We start from the raw sequence: 17,846 nt of genomic DNA, 5'->3' as shown, positions 1-17,846 counted from the left end.
TTGAACTCAAACACTGTATGTCCATCCAGGAGTATTTTAGTGTCATCTAAAGGGGGCTGACCCTGATCAGTTTGAGAGCTCCTGTTTTATTTCCCGTGCTGTCTCCCGCTCTCTGTCTGCTCCACTATGCAGGTAAATGAGGCGCAGCTTCAGTCACCAGATAGGAAAATCATCCTCACCGGCAGACCCGCCGTCACCGCACGCTTCCCAGCAAACTTGCGCCCTTGAGGACGTTAAAAGTCGCGTCCAAATCTCCGGACAGCGGCGTGAAGGTCAAACTGCGGCTCTGCTTCCCGCCCTGCTGACTCCAGACCAGCCCGCGGCTCTCTGTCGCCCCTCTGCCGCAGCTGCAGGGGAGGAACCCGGTGGGACCCACGCCGAGAGTTCCCCGGTGTTTCTTGCCGCTTCTGCTGCTCCATGCACCGGATCGGTGTCTGCACGCAGCCCGCTGTGGAGACATGGATACCTGAATCAGCCCCATCGAGATAGGTAAAGATATGACTCCATCACGAAAAGGAACTTAGGAAGCCTTATTCTAAACGTGTTTGTCAGACTATTGTACAAATAAGGCGTGGATGTGCATTTATTATGTGCAGATTGTTATTATAGGATTAGATTTTAGTAGTCTAACCTACAACAAGGTCACAATAAACTCACTTCAGTCCCTTGTTCAGAGGTAATAACAGTTGCCATATGCTGCTTGTTAATGGCACAATGTATTAGAGGATTGACTGTGAGTCTTTGATTTCGCATGCGTCCTTTATGGTCTATATGGGATTTTGTTTGTGATTTTTTTGTGGTCATTGTTGCAGCATTCATTCATTATTAAGGCCAAGTTCATTATTCTGGCACGACACACCAACAAGTAGATTGCAGTGGGCTGCACACTACTGATAAATCCTTATTTGCTTATAGAACTTTATGCACAAAGGAACGTTTTTAAGATAGCCAAGGAAGTTTGACCTCCCTGTGTCTTTAATGTGTGGTGTTACTGGCAACAGCACTCACTCAGACACACACACACACACACAGACGTATACATTTCTTCCATAAGTCAAATTTATTGGGTTGAATTTGAATATACTGACAGTTAACCGTTGACTCCAGTGAAACTAGATAAAATTTGCTTGTGGCCACAATGTGTGTGTGTGTGTGTGTGTGGATTCTACTGTTCTGGATGTTTGAGGTGGAGCTCAAAACTATTTCATATAGGAGTCAAACTAATGAGTATTGACAAAATGGATGAATCCTCTGATTATTTTTTTTTAATAAATGGATTGATTAAATGGTTTGTTAAAAAATCTGAAAATAATAACAAGTGCCGTGACAATTACCCAGAGCACAAAGTGACTTGGTCACAATGCTTTGTTTTGTTCAACCAATAGTACAAACTTTAAAGATGTGAAAAACAAATCAAAGTTATTGAAGTATTTACAGCAAAAGACTGTAACATTTGGGAAGCAAAGTAGTTGGAGATTAATTATCTGCAATTATCTAACGGACTAATGGTTTCAGCTATTTTCATAGATTTTGTCTGCAACAATCTTAATTTAAAAAGTAATTATTAACAAACAGTAAAATATAGTGTAGGAGTAACAACTACAAGATCTCCCTCCGAGGTACGGTGGAGTAGAAGGAATAAAATAAAGGAGCATGAAAAGAAAATACTCAAGTTAGATACAAGTACCTCAAATATGTAAGTACATTTCATCACTGGTTTTCACACAAAGAAATGGTCCACGCAGGTAACATTTTCAATAACCACAGTGGGTGTACATTTAATGTTATTTCATGTTATCCATTGGATCCATGGATCAAAAACGTTTGGTGACAGTGGAGCTAAAACCAGGACCCGAGGTCACGTTATATCGTGGATGCAGTTTGTGATCCATCATTTCATTGTGCAGAGAGCTGCAGAGTGGCCTGAAGTTGTTGCTGTTATGGCACAATCACAACCACAAGCACATTCCACAGTTTGTATAGAGCCTCTTTCCCCTTGTAAGGCAATGTCTGAGGGGGGGTTTTAATAGAGATGGTCAGCTCTGAATTGCAGGGGGTAAATAGTTACAGGGTGGCACATTATAGGTCCTTTTACAGTGACTATATAAGTGTGAGTGAAGGCGCTTTCACGGCGAATACACTAGCTTGGCCTTGAGGAGACGAAGGTCAGCTGTGTGATTAAAAGCAGAGGGCTGGATGATTTTCTGCCAGCTTTTGTGCTCTTTATTTACTCTGTTTAAACCCAATAGAGCTGAAATGATTAGTGAGTTAATCAACCAGTCACTCAGCAAAATATGTCTGCATCTTTTTTTTTTTTTTTTTTTAGAATTAATCGTTTAAATCATGTTTTTAAACAGAAATTCCATGAATTCACTTCCTGCATCGTCTCTTTTTCTCGTGAGCTGTGATTATAAATTGGATATTTTGAACTGATGATCAGAAAAAAAAACTACTGCGTCAACTTAAAATTGCACTGGGCAATTTGTATATTTTAAGTAAATAATAATTTTGTATACTTTTGAAGTAAATAATCATCAGAGTGGTTGCTAATTAACATAACTATAAAATAATGATTTATCTGTGATCATACCAGGACTTAACTGGCAAAAGAGTCTCATGCAAAGGCCACTAGATAATGTGCATTGTTATGCTAAATATTCCACTTTTTGATTCAAACAAGGTGCATATGATAATTCAAATCCTTTTTTTCTTTTTTACAAATTTCATAAAAATAGTCTCTGGCTTTTTCTTAACTTTGCACAAAATGTAGACATATCTCGCTTCCACCTGAAAAATGTATAATGTAGGTCATGCTAGTACCCCTAACTCTGCTCTGACCTGTTTGTGTTGGACAAATGTAATATGAGAACAGAAGATGTTTAGCCTCAGCAGCAGTTTTAGCCCGTGAAGAAGGTGATGATAGTCAGGTGAGTTAAATCGCACCCTTCAAGGAGAAAACAGTCTCTCTCAATCCACTCAGGCACTTTCTCCATCACTGGTTGTGTCTTCCACAGCTTATGGGAATGAAAAGGCTGTGTGTGTGTGTGTGTGTGTGTGTGTGTGTGTGTGTGTCCATTCATGTTTGATTATGTTAAAGAAATCTCCCCAATAGCTACACTCCTGGCAAGGCTCCAAGCCACAAGTGTTTTGGTAGAGTGGCAAGATAAAGTAGTTTTCTGCTCTTATGGGACTCAAAGCCTTTAGATAGAAACAGAAGCATTCCCCTGTGTGTGTGTGTGTGTGTGTGTGTGTGTGTGTGTGTGTGTGTGTGTGTGTGTGTGTGTGTGTGTGTGTGTGTGTGTGTGTGTGTGTGTGTGTGTGTGTGTGTGTGTGTGTGTGTGTGTGTGTGTGTGTGCTGGATGGGTTGCACTCTATTTCATCAAATCAAAACTTTTTTTCATTCGGGTTGTTTCACGGTGCTTCAGATAGCAGCTGTGTGTGTGTGTGTGTGTGTGTGTGTGTGAACCATCCCCTTTCATGTTTTTATAGCATCAGTGTTTGATGTTTCAGTTTTTTTTTTTTGGTAAATATGAAATATTGGGGTCGAGGGCAGATTTTTTAATCTCCAATCTGATCCAAGCTGGCAGTTCAGCCTAAACAATGTTTCATCTGCTCTTTTAATGTCCCTGTTTTTTCTCCCTCATAACTCTCCTTTGATATTTATCCTTTTTGCAAACAAACAAAAAACATTGCTATGTGGATGGAGTGAATTTATGGATGTGGTTTTTGTTCATTTGGTAGAGGTACTGATGAAACATTCAGATGTATTAAATCTGCATGATATTCAAAAAGAAAATCATTTGAATACCTCCGGTCATTTTTCTTCTTCTCTTACAATTGTCACCTTCTCACGTCCTCCTAACACTCTGGGGGCGTGATGGTCTGATCGTTGGTTGACGGCCCACCGCTTGGGTCCAGACTGAAATATCTCAACAATCATTGGGTGGATTTCTGTGGGGTTTTTTTTGTACAAACATTAATGGTCCCCAGATGATGAATCCTGCTGACTTTAGGAATCCCCTCATTCTCTCGCATTTTAGCTTGTTTTGAGAATTGTGAAACTGCTACACAATTTGGTACCTGCATTCATGGTGCCCAGAGGGTGAATCCATCACCATCAGCAGGCCAAAGTTTTTACGTTGAAATATCTCAACCTCTACCACGTGGAATGATACACAATTTTGTCCCAGAGGATGAATCTTACTGACTTTGGTGATCCTCTGACTTTTCTTGTAGCACCACCATGAGATTGACGTTTTAGTTTAATGTTCACTTTAGTGAAATGTCACAGTTACTGTTGAGTCAACTGTCAATACATTTGTTGTACATATTCTTGGTGCCCAGAGGATGAATCCCATTGTCTTTGGTAATCCCCCGACTTCTCCTCTAGAATCACCAAGACGTCAAATACCTGCAAAACTAATAACATTAACTCATGAGGCCGTTAATCACCAAATGTTGATAAACTATATGATAGTTACCATGTTGAACATGATACCTGCTAAACATGAGCACATTAGCATGGCCATTGTCATCATGTTAGCATGCTGACGTTAGCATTTAGTTCAAAGCACCACTGTGCCTAGGTAGAGAGTAGCAAGCTTTACACAGACATTAGTTTATTACACGGCTTTGTTGAATACTTGATTCTGATTGGTCAATTCTATGGTTTATTATTTCTGAAGCAGCATAAGCAATAAAATAATTTTTAAATCAATAAAATAATTTTTAAGTCAGCATTGTGTGTCAAACTGTTGCTTTCTTTAGTACAAAGCTGTGTAATAAGTGGAATAATGTACAAAGAGCGGCAGGTCATAATTGCAAAAGACCTGCATCATCCAGTAGGTGTTCGTTTTGCAATAATAACCGACTTGTTGTACATTACCCTCTTCATAAGACCCATTCTGTGACGTAAAGATTCAGTGAATATGATATGAGGAAAATTCTTGAGTGCACATATGACGTGAAATTTTCTACAAAAACTACGTTAAACTATGTCCTGAATCGGTTGATTCTTTTTGTTGATGCACTTGTGTGTGTTTTTTTGATTGTAATTTAAGGACCCCACTCTTTAACCTCCAAGTAGACACAATAAGATGTGAAACAGCACATGTTATTCCCCGTGGTAAATAAAGCTCTGGGTAAAGTCTCAGCAGTAATTACTGCAGAACTCACAACCACCAAACAGAAAATAATATTTAGTGGCAGAATAAGGCAATAGATTAAATTGCATTCACTTTACAGCACAGTAGAAGCATTGTTCCCAATACTTTTATCATTAGCAAAGCCATATTCTCTCATTAGCCTCCAGTTTATTTCTTTGACCTCTGAACACACACTGGTAATTACACAACCACCTCCACCAGTGTCTTTTTTTCTCTTTTAAAGCTCCTTCCGCTCTCTCTGTCTCCACCTTTCCAGCTCCATCTTTCCTTCAGTCTGCCTGCTTTTTTCGCACTCATTTTTGGCTGAGGATTGAAAGGTCTGAAATTAATTTGTAGAGGACAGGATTAATGTTGGATAATCACATATTGGACCACTTTATCTTGGGCAAAGGGTGATTAGTAAGAATTCAGATTGATTGAAAAATGAGGTGTTAATTCATTTATATTAGACAGCAGACGTATAGACCTGTCAGACAAGCTCTTCACCTCCCAGATTTTGATGGATATTGTTGTTTTTGAGTGTTTTTCTTCCTGGCTCTCCAGTGTGATGTATCTCGCCTCCCCCTGGCGGGCTGCAAGGGCATGAGGCTGCGAGGAGGGCGGGATTTCCACCCTGACTCCCACCTGGAACTGGCCGCTCCTCCTCCTCCTGTTTCCTGGTTGCCCGGTGTCCTCAGCAAGGGTGTACGCCTCCGTCTGCGCCTTGATCGCCGTGACGACCAGGGGCGGGGCTGCTGGCAGCTGGTAGACTTGGAGGCGGGATCAGAGCCAGTTAGGCGGAGACTGAGAAACTGGGGCCCTGATATCTGCAAACAAAGTAAGAACTGATCATTAAAAAGTGATTTTCAGCACCTAATGTTGAAGGTGATTTGGCCAAAAAGTATTCAGACTCCTTACTTAAGTAAAATAGGCTTTACCACAATGTAGAAATACTCGTTACAATCAAAAGCCCTGCATTAAAAATGGACTTTAGGTAAAGTGTGTGAGAATTATTGTGTGTGTGTATGTTTGTGAGTTCAGTACTCCTGGATGTACCTTATCAAACTTTCCAATTTCTTTCCCCCCGACCCATAACTGATGAAAAGAGCACCACTCTTCACCCTCCTTGTCTTCTGGAGTGTGTTGTGTTATGAAGCAGCACAGCTGAGATATGGAGGGGCAGTGTGTGTGTGTGTGTGTGTGTGTGTGTATGTATGTGTATGTGCATGTATACGAGCGTGTGTGAGCTTGCCTGTTTAATAGGCACATCGTTGTTTATGCGTTTATTTATTCCCACCTTATCACATGACTCTGGTGCAGGATCCAATTTCACTGTCTGTTACCATGGTGACGCCCTGCCTGAGCTGTAAATAAATTCTGGGGGTTTGTTACATTGTTACAATGATTAAACAACACCCCCCCCCCCCCCCCCCCCCCCCCCCACACACACACACACACACACACACACACACACACACACACACATAGATACACACTATTCTACCACCAGGCGAGAGTGTATAGTTTCAAGTTAAAATGCAGTATTTAATGTGTGCGTTTTGGTGTGTGTGTTTAGATGTGTGTAGGTGTGCAGTTTAGTGTGGCATTAGCATAACTCACTTCATCGCAGTTTCCCCGCTGCATAAGTGTAAACAGACACAAATCTCCATCCCCCGAAGCCGGTGATTAAGTTATGCTAATCATTGCTGATCATTGCTGCATTACAGTGGCCATAACAGTTGGCTCCAGCAGCGTTCAGATGCCTTCCTCCAACATTCAGCCCCCAAAAGGAGACAATATCCCTTCGTCGGGCAACTAAATTGGGCGTAGAGGCTCACCGATCGCTTAATTGCTTAATTAGCCATGAACAAATTAGGCCGCGGCCCCAAATGTGTTGTGTTAGGGTGTGGTGCAGTGATGCAAATCTTCCCCCTCCCCTGAAAAAAACGATGTTGTGTCATATTGTCAGCCACTTTTAATGACCCACCCCCCCCCCAATATCCAATTCTTTTTAAGTAAAAGATGATTATCTACTCCCTCTCACTCTGTCTCTGTCTGTAATGTGATGCACCGTAATGGGACAGGACTGATTGAGGAGGGACATCAGGATTAATCTCACTGTGTAATTACTTTTATGATTTATGGCCCCCTTTCTTCACACACTCACACGGGCCTCCCACCATTACTGTCAATGTGTGAATGTGTGCCAGCACTCGGTATCATAGCCTCATTGTCCTGACCTCGTTGTTTGTTGTCGCTTTTTTATTATCATGTATGGGCTTCAAGTAATGAAATACTGCAATTTGTTTGGCCTGTCACGTTCAGTGTTAAAACGGCTTGTGAGCGACTGCTTTACAGCCGACTCCTGACAAATCTCTTTACATGCTGGCAGCGGCTGTGTGTGCGAGCGGGGGCACGCAGGCGTTTGATCCTCCCTGTGAAAGGTTAACTTGATTTTGATTGAGTGTTTAAACCCACCAATGTGGCTTCTTTGACCGCGAACAGGAACTGGCATAGCAACCTGAGCGAAACTAATCGATAATGTGGTGGTGAAGGAGGGAAAAAACCTGCCTTGTGCTCCACACTTGTAGCCAATAAGAACAAATAAGCACTGTGGAGCTTGGTTTTCCTTTTAATACCTGCTCCTCAGTGGATAAAACACATACAACCTTGCCTTTGGCTGGTCTTCTTTTCTTTCCATGTGCAGATTTGTTATTATAGATAAAACAAAAGCAGCATACATGAGCTGACACAAAGGAAGAGAGAGACTATAAATAAAAGGAAGGCATTGACAGAAATATGATCTTTTAACACAAACAAACAGCAGCAGAGTAATCCTGAAGGGCTTCTGCTAGAACCTTTTGATGTTTACAGAAAAATTGATCTCTTTACCTGAAAGCCAGCCTGTATAAGAAAAGTTCAAGCTTTTACAAGTGATCAAAAAAAACCCAACATATATTTGGATTTGGGTGCAATTTTTTGGACTGGACGCTTTAAGAGAGCATGCCTCCTGTGTAGAAATTTGCATTTGAATTTCTCCAGAAATAATTTGAGGACAGATTACAGTTTGTAACCCCGACGCTTGCAGCACAAAACACTGCACAGCTTGAATCCCTTGTCACCCGCTCTAAGCCTTTTTTGAAGACAGAAGAGGAAAAACCCTGAGCTGCAGCAACTGTAATTACATTACAGTCCCACACAGCCACACACACACACACACACACACGTCGTTTTGAGCTCAGCATGTCTGCCGGCTGCCGCGGGATGTTAGAGGCGTGTTGCTATGACGACTGAAAGGGGACACAGAGGAGGGGAGTTAGGCTAGAAGGGAAGGGGAGGAGGGGGTTGTTTCGGAGGAAGGCGGCTGGAGATTGAGGAAGAGAGAGAGGCACACGCAGAGTTGCCGGTGTCTTGACAGTGTGTAGCGGTAGAGAACAGTGGAGGCAGACTGCTGGAGATCCATCAGGGGAATATTCAGAAACCTGCTGCTGGAGTGAAGCGTCACACAGACAGTGATTACCAGACGGCTGTGTGCATGGTAGGCAATGCTCAGAATAATAATTTTGTGCAAATTTTTTTTATATGATTTGGTCTGAGAGGAAGAGGATGGAAGGCATCATGCATATTCACGTGCTCTGTCTGTCTCTGTTCCTGTTTTTCCTCTCTCTGCAATAACAAACATTGTCATCACAGGAAGAGGATTTTATTCTTTAACAACAACAACTCTGTACGGAAGTCGAGTCAATTCTGTATATAATCGGGCATGTCAGAAATAAAAGAGAGAAAAGAATAATAGGTAATAGGACAGCTAATTAGCAGAACATCAGCCTCTGTAAAAGAGCAGTCAGTCAACTCAGAGCGACTTCAAAGGCCACATCAGGTAAGCGATTGTGGTGCATGTATGAAATGATGGGGATCGACTGAGAGGGGGGTGTATTGTGAAAGTCATGTGGATGAATGGCAACAAGACAAACACTTGAAACCACTGCTGTGTGTGTGTTTATGAATGCACACTTGATTCATTGCTTGATTATGTGGGTGTTATGGGTATATGTGCTTTGCTTTCACTTCCTGTGTGTGCGTGTGTGTGTGTGTATGTCTGTGTGTGTGTGTGTGTGGCTTTGTCTCTGTGCAGTTGTGATATTTATTGCAATCTTTGCAGTTGAAGAGGGGGAGGGGTGTGGTGGAGTACAAAGCGTTATGTGGCTTTGTTTCTACTATTTCCTATAGATGTGGGAGTGTGTGTGTGTGTGTGTGTGTGTGAGAGAGAGAGAGAGTGTGAGAGAGTATGTTGAGGGGGTAGTCTCACATGTACATCTAAGTTTCCGCTCCAGTTTTGAGCTGAAGCAGTGGTGCGTGAAGTATAAAGCTGCCACTTCCTGCTATTTCTGAAATTACACTTTAATAATCTCCCCGTCTTTCTCAGGTCTGATGAGTACCTTGTCTGCCGGCTCAGAGATGCAGACTCCCGCTCTCGGCCCCCAGTTCTTAGCGGGGCCCCAGGGTAAGGTACCTGGTAGGAAGAGAGGACGGCCTCCTATCCGTAAGCTGGAGTTCCAGAGTCACTACGTTGAGACTCTGTCGCCTCTCAAGGTCCCAAAGAAAAGGGGCAGAAAACCTGGCTTTAAGGTCAGTCATCATCTGATTTTGATAATAATTCTTTGCTTCAGTGTGAGAATTAACCAGCACGCTTTGTACACTATGTGTGACACAGTGTTAGATTTTCAAGCTGCCTTGTGAAGTTTTCTTGCAAACAAATGTTTAGTTTACTCTTATCGTGTCATGTGTCTTCTTGTGGTTGAACAGATGTTTTGCAAGAATTTCCTTCCTCATAAAATGCTTGCAAACACAGTTCATGAATATATTAAAACCTGCATTGTTTACATCCTTACAATTGTTAGCAGTTCTCTTCTTCCATGCCTTTTGTAGGTGCATGCTAGGTTAGTTAGCACAATACTGCCACCAATGGCCAATCAGTGGAATATCATGAAAACTGTTGGTCGTACACGTAGTTCCCTTTAATCATTGGTATTTTAATGCTATTAACACTGTTATGTGTAAGAATGTTGGTATTGGTATCACTTTTTCCCAAGGCCACTGGGTGTCCCAGTATTAGCAATATTGATTTTACTATAATTTTTATAATTTAAATTGTCACTGGATTTTGCATCGGTTCCACTACTGGTAATAGCATTGCTATTATCAAGGTATCATTTATTTGTCATTTTACCACACAGGGTTGGTATGGTCTTGATAATTGTAGGGGTTGTACTGGTAGAAATAGAACTGGTTTTAGTGCCAGTGCCCTAATTCTGCTTTGATCTGCTGACAGGTCTAAATTTCCACCCATCTAACACTTAAGTGGATGATGGAATGTTTCCAAAACTAATGACCACATTTCTGTTAGCATCAGCTATGTTTGCTACAGCACACCGTGTGTTTTCTGATGGGGCCACCTGCATTCTTATATTTGCTTTCTTTTCTTTAAAAAAAAAACGCCATTGATTTTGTGTGTGTGTGTGTGTGTGTGTGTGTGTGTGTGTGTGTAGCTGAAGCCCAGGATGGTGATGTCCCCACTAGCTAACTCTCCTCCCAGTAGCACACCAGAACCTGAGATGGGCTCCATCCCACAGGACGCTGCTATTGTCCCCCACTCCGCCACACCACAAGTCCTAACAGGTACCACAGCATCACACAGACACACAGAGCCGTCTCAACCTTTATAAGCTTTTCTGTCCAATAGCATGGTCATAAATGATAATGGGTCTGTGCAGAGTGTAATCCCAGTCAGGAAATTGAATGTCGAGAAAACAGGAAGGAGGGATATGATGTTAGAGAAGCAAAGGGGTGAGTCAAGTTACAGTGTCTAATGATTAAAACCTGAAGTCAATATGAGGAAGGTGGTCTTAATATTTTTAAACTTAGTGTACAGTCACAGCTTGACTTTGCGGTGTGACTGTGATATGAAATCTGCCCTCCCTTCCTCTCTTTTGTATTTTTACCATATCCCTTTCCTTACTCTGCAACCCTGCTTTGACTGTGACTTAAATTTGGTGCTAAGATAAACGCTTCTCTCTCTGCGACTGTCACTGTAGTGTCTTCCTTCTTTCTTCTCTAATTACACAGATGACTTGTTCTCTGTGATGATGTATGCATTTAGATGTCAAACATTACAGTCCTGTGCGTGCCTGCATGTGGAATCAAAACCAGCTCTGATGTCTGGGTTTATTGTGTATGTTTGCATACTTTAAAATGAGAAATGCATGCCCTCAAACTTCTTTATTATTCCTTTTCAATCTTCTTATCCAGCTTTTCCCCTCCTGCTCAAGCTTTCCTGGAGAAAATCATTTTTAATTCTACCACAAAAGAAATTCATCATACAGCCACCCTGTCTGTCTCGCTTCCATTTTTTTGGTCTGCTTTTTCTTCTGTCCTGCTCTGAATAAGCAAATATTTAAAGATTGTCATAAGCGTATTTGAGGAGGGAATTGGAATCTCATGTGCCAAGGACCAGCGGTTTGCTCTTTGTTCTTGAAAATCATGAAAAGTGTTTGATGTCAGGCTGTAGACATACAGAAGCGAAGCACACACTTGGACACACACACACACACATATACACACATTACCAAATCAGCGTGCTCCCCGTGGTGCCACCCAAACACATATGTAAATCATTTCTGTGGTGAAATGCAGAGGCATTTCAAAAATAGTCTGTATTTCAGGGCTTTTTTTTTTTTCTTCAAATACTGTCTAAGCCTTCCCTATGAAGCACTGAGAATTTTATTATAGCATATTATTTTTGTTATTTTATGTCAAGATGTAAAGATTTAACAAAACTGTTAAGCTTCTCCAAGCTGACCCTTGATGTAAAAGGACAGACATAATGTATACATTTTAAAATTTACAATAAAACATCATATCCGTATCTCATATATTAGATTATTAAGCATTTAATGTAGGATATGAAGGCCTTTCTGTGCTATGTGTGAGTGTGTGTGTGTCTCTCACTATATAAGCCTCACATGCGCAGATCTTATCACATAATTGATTTTTCAGAATACAATACATTTGACCTTTGTGTGAGCACAAAGTAGAGGTAATTCAGAATCATCTCAATGGAGCATTTCAACCTTATAAATCTGTCATTGGGTAAATCCATAACTGCCCGGCTCTGGCATAACCGGCAGGCATCTACATTATTGACAAGCTGCAAAACGGTTGGCACAAAGGGAGCAGATTCAGAGGAATTACTGACTACCTTTCAGCCATTTCATATCCAAACAGTTACAGGCTGAACAGGCTTTAGCGCAGCTTACCGGTGTCTTTATTTGACTGTCTGCGGACATTTTATTGCAAAGTCAAATATTTATATTACAGATGCCAGGCTATTTTTTTAATGTGTGTCATCTGTTGTACAAAGCTGATATTTTAGTGTTAAATGAGAGATACGTCCTGCTGGTTTATTTTGGAGTCTATAGTCACACCGGTGGCCCTGTGAGGCTCAGCGGTGCTTTAAGCTAAATGCTAAATTCAGCATTCTAACATGGTCACAAGGACAATGCTAACATGGTGATATCGAACAAATATAGCTTAATGTTTACCATGTTCGCCATTTTTGTTTAGTGTGTTAGCATGTTTGCTAATTAGCACTAAACACAAAGTACAACATCGGCTGATAGGAATGTCATTACTTTTGCAGGTATTTGGTCTTTTGGACAACCTGAAATGTGATGATATTTGACGATAGTGCTAAAATCAAAATTAGGGGATAACCAAAGTTACTACAATTTATCCTCAGGGTTACATGAATCCAATCTATTTGTGAGGATAAGTGAAAACTTTGACCAGCTGACTGAGAGACGTTACTAAAAGTTAATTTTCCAGAAGGCCTTGGCTTTAATTACGCCATTTCCTATCGTTCCCTCTCCAGCAGAGACGCCAATGCCCGATGACTTCTTATGTGACCCACCCGTGGACTCCAAGCGATACGCTGTAGATCCAAGCGACTCTGCCTTCAATGTCATGACATCGCAGTACCCACCAAAGCACTCCTACGGTTACCGTGGCAGCAGTTGCTCCATGCCAATGGGCTTGTGCAGACAAGCATCGAGCCCGGGAAGCTTTCTGGATGGAAATAGGAACGGTGAGGCTGTGTTTTTATAGAGTCAGAGGTCCATTAATCAAGAAAATAAATCACTGCACAAAGCACTGTTGCCTCACAGCAAGAAGGTTCCAGGTTTAAACCTTGGAACCTTTCTGTGTGTTTGCATGTTCTCCTTGTGCTTGTGTGGGTTTTCTCCGGGTTTTGCGGCTTCCTCTCACAGTCCAAAGACATGCAGCAGGTTAGGTTAATTGGTGGCTCTAAATTGCCCGTAGGTGTGAGTGTGAGCATGAATTGTTGTCTTTCTCTATGTATATGTTGGCCCTGTGATTGACTGGTGACCAGTCCAGGGTATTTCCTGCCTCTCGGCCAAAGTCAGCTGGGATTGGCTCCAGACCCCCCCCTCCCGCGACCCTTAAGAATAAACGGCCTTGATAATGGATGGAAAGATGGAAGATGGATGGACCTCTTCATTGACCACATTTTACAAAACGTAATTTTGAAGCATTTTGAACAATTAAGGTGTGATATTAGCATACAGTCTGTATTACTTCGGTTCAACATAAACTTGACTTAGAGACCCCGCTACCCGGCTATCGCGCCATTAAACTATAACGTGTTAATGAGTGACTTTTAGAGGTGCTGCTGTCAACAGGGTCAGGCTGGCTGTTTCCCATTGTCTCCAGTGTTTATGCTAAACTAATCTAGCTATGTTCTCGCTGTGGCTTGATATTTAATTGACAGACGTGAGAGAATCGATCGTTTAATCTTCAACAAGAAAGCAAATAAGCATATTTCACAAAATGTTGAACTGTTCCTTTAAGTTCAAATTTTTGGCTGTTACTAAGATCTTGTCAGGTGACATTATAACACCGCCAGCGTTTAGTTTATTTGGATCACCGTTATCTTAAGCCTTTCAGCATCTTCACTCCATCTGTTTCCCCGTGCTACCCAGCTTATAGTCCGATGCCAGACACTGGAGAGTGCAAGCGACCCGCCGGTAAGGACCCGTCCAGCTGGGGTGTTGAGGAGGTCGTTTGGTTCATCAAAGATGCTGACCCTCAAGCCCTGGGACCCCACGCTGAGGCATTCAGGAAGCATGTGAGTCCAGGCAGCTTCATATTGTCACCCATGGCCATTGACTGATACTTCAATACTAAATATACCGGAGCAGATTTTATATCTCAGCATGTGTGTGGGCGTTAGGCAGGAAACCCCTTCCAAGAGGTGGGGTAAACCTAAAAATCTGCTGTGAGACAAGTGCTTCTCTGTTTATCCATCACTCAGCTCCCTGCGGTCCTGAATATAAATCAGCAGATATGGAAACTAAATGAAGAATATTACAGGATTTTTAAAGCACAGCAAGGTCTGTCCCCAAGCTATATTACAACCCTTTTAACTCTCCATAAAACACTGTGCTGTCTGTGATCCTCAGGCAGGTCTCTGGCTTAATATTAAAAGTGACTGGGCTTGTCTTATTATAGATTGTGGCTGTGAAACAAAGGGGTTGTCGTCAGCTTTATTTTATACATAAAACTTGCTGCTTTTAATGTCTTCATACTAGCTTTTCTGTTATTTTAGGGTTCGGATTACTTTCATAATGTGGTAACTTTTTGATAGAATTATTTTTAATGTACTCTGTCTTAACTGTTTAGTTTAATAGACGTGAAGAATTTAAAGCATTGATTTGAACAGGTGAGAAATGTGCTATGTTGTAGACTGTTTAGTCACCAGGCTCTGTGATGTGTTTCAGGAGATAGACGGAGACGCTCTGCTGTTGCTGAAAAGCGAGATGATGATGAAGTATCTGGGACTGAAGCTGGGACCTGCGCTTAAGCTCTGTTACCACATTGACAGGCTGAAACAGAACCGGTTGTGATCCACCAAATGGGATTCCCTCAAACTTTCTCAACCATCAGCAATACATCATGAATGCCTTTGGATCCAGATTGCGCACTTGTTGGCTTTTGCTGCATTTGCACCACTTTTAGTCGACAAATTGGACATATTGACTGTACATATTAAGACAATTCAGAAGCAGCTATTTCATTTTCGCCATTGTAAGATGGTTGTCTAATTGGTTTTAGATTGTTAATATGTGACGGATGGCAGCTGCTGTATATTGAAACTTGACCTGTCATGGTGTCCACTCTGTGGTCTGCACACATTTTACTGCCTCTGACCGTCAACAGCATGAATTTGTGCAGATCTCTATATCAGCAACTCTGAAGGCCGACAGAAGCAAGAAGCTTAACAAACTTGTATGGTGCTTTACCTTGATATCATATTTAAACTTAAAGGAGTCTTTGGGTTAAGGTACAATGCTGCTGCAGTTTTAAAATAATAGTTTTGTTAGTTAGTTTTGTTGTAAAATGAAGATGATGTGGCCCCAGGCATCACTCCTAATAACATTAATAACTAATAATCATAACCAATAATCTCTCTTAAATTGTCTTAAACAAGTATTGAATTCTTCTCAATTTTTCTACTTTGACCAGTAGCTAGTGTGAGGTAAAGTGAGCAAATCCAAATTAAGTGGAATTACTCCTAATATATGAAAGAAATCCTGACCCAAGGATGAGACTTTCACTTGTTCTAATCCATTTCATTTTGCATCAAGACTTTATCTTAATGTTCAAACATGAAAAACTGTGTTAGAAACAAGTCACGTATCTCACACCAAGAAAAAGTAGCACAAACGTGAGAATTTTTTTACCCACAAACCACAGCACAGCACAACAATGAAACGATAAGGTGCTACACCAATCAGAGGTGCGTATAATCACACAGCTCTCACAGTGACAGGAAGGAAAGTAGATGCAGAGAGACTCTTTTCACTATGTTCTCATGATGTTCATGTTTCTCTCGTGCAGCTTGGTGTTCACTGAAACCGTTGCAGCCACTACAATCACAACACTCAACAATTTAATCTCTCCTCGTACACTTCATCACTGTCTCATCCAGATAAAGCTACAGTTTACATTCCTCTCATGCAATGCCTCTGCCTAATGATAAAGTAGTATTTCATCTCCAAAGTGTCAAAACTATTAAAATGTCTTCAAGCATTAATAATAACATTTTTTGCAGCCACCAAATACAATTTTGTTATATGAAAGTGTGCAAACAATAACCTGTAAACACATTAACATTATTAACACATGCAGTATATGGCAAAGTTGTTGTGGTTAAACATAATGCTTTTTTGGAACTTACTGTACAGTAGTTGTTTCTCACTTTAATATTTTCTATTCTATGTGTTTTAACTTTGTCAAAGTCATTGTGCCACAGACTGAGTACAGCATGTATGTGTATGTATGAATTCTGTATTTCATGTCTGTCTTGAGCCCCAGTGAGCTATGGGCTGAATTAAACTTTTTTAAATGTTATTTTACAATTTCCAGCCTGATAAATTGATTTCAGTGATTTGAAAGAAATTAGGCAATTGCATTGCACATGAGCTGTGTCCCAAAACCAGAAATTTCCACGTTTTCCATAAATTTATAATGTGTCTGTGAGCCATATTTAATCAATTATGACTTCATAATGACCTCTTTTTTCTTTATAATATAATGTTTTTTAAAGCATACTTTTTCCAGACAAAATAAACTTGTTCAATGAAGTCTGACTTATTATTATCATTATTATTATTAGTAGTGGTGGTGGTAGAGGCGGCAGTAGTAGTTGTATAAATAGTATAAGTGTCATCTATCTTTCTATCTATCTATCTATCTATCTAGATAGATAGCTATTTTATTTTATTTCAACGCTTGACAAGAACCTTTAACTCGAGAGGGTCTCTGGACTTTTATTTTGGAGGGTTCGAGATTATCGTTGCTGGAGTATCGCGTGAGTTGAGTGTAATCACTTCCTGTATCAGTGTGCCAATGGGTTTCATACGGCTCACGCAAATGTGTGCATCTGTCATCCAGAGGTGAACATGGCAGACGTCTCGGAGAGGACACTACAAGTCGCGGTGGTCGTTTCCTTCGCCGCCGGCTTTCTGGCGGGCTGGCAGGCGAACAGAATGAGGAGGAAGTTTCTGGACTGGAGGAAGAAACGGCTGCAAGACAAACTGTCGGAAACTCAGAAGAAACTGGATTTGGCTTGAACGGTAACGTTAAATGTGTCTCGCTACGTTGGTTAGTGAGTGTAACTTAGGCCTCTGCTAGTGGACAGGTTGACTTCTAAAATGTGGGGGAATAAAAACTCAAATATTGGCCCCACCTGAACATAGACCTCGAGTTAAAAGGTTCCTCCAACCACATACGCAGATCTAATTATGTATAACAACCTACAGGCCAACTATTCTCTTAGTTATGAAGAGTTTGACATGCCTTTAATATTATTATTGTTATTATGGTTATTATTATTATTGTTGTTATCCATTCATATCCATTGCCATGGCATCATTTCCATAATGAACATTGTCTAATGGTTTATTATTATTATTTATTTGCCAGCTCTGGAGCTGTCTGATCTGGATGAACGCTGTTGCTCCTTGTAAAGTTGCTGAATCCTGGATTAGATGAATCTGTCCCTGTGGAGAGGAGACCTCAAGATGACCTACCTGTGTCCTGGACTACCCACGTTTTCCTGCCACA

General features: G+C 41.1%; 1 protein-coding gene across 1 annotated transcript; it reads left to right on the top strand.

Annotated features, from left to right (window-relative positions):
- The first annotated feature begins 170 nt into the window (after positions 1-170).
- On the top strand, positions 171-16,631 carry scml4 (Scm polycomb group protein like 4). Its single transcript, XM_070849808.1, has 7 exons — positions 171-489; positions 5,709-5,982; positions 9,571-9,773; positions 10,694-10,823; positions 13,075-13,287; positions 14,201-14,346; positions 14,999-16,631. The coding sequence occupies exons 2-7, from the start codon at positions 5,748-5,750 to the stop codon at positions 15,122-15,124; spliced, it is 1,053 nt and encodes a 350-aa protein (XP_070705909.1). The 5' UTR covers positions 171-489; positions 5,709-5,747; the 3' UTR covers positions 15,125-16,631.
- The last annotated feature ends 1,215 nt before the right edge of the window (positions 16,632-17,846 follow it).

The sequence above is a fragment of the Pempheris klunzingeri genome, chromosome 18 (assembly GCF_042242105.1).
Source record: "Pempheris klunzingeri isolate RE-2024b chromosome 18, fPemKlu1.hap1, whole genome shotgun sequence".
In the NCBI taxonomy this organism is placed as follows: domain Eukaryota; kingdom Metazoa; phylum Chordata; class Actinopteri; order Acropomatiformes; family Pempheridae; genus Pempheris; species Pempheris klunzingeri.
Note: the sequence above shows the minus strand (reverse complement) of the source record. Positions and strands in the feature narration are given on the sequence as shown.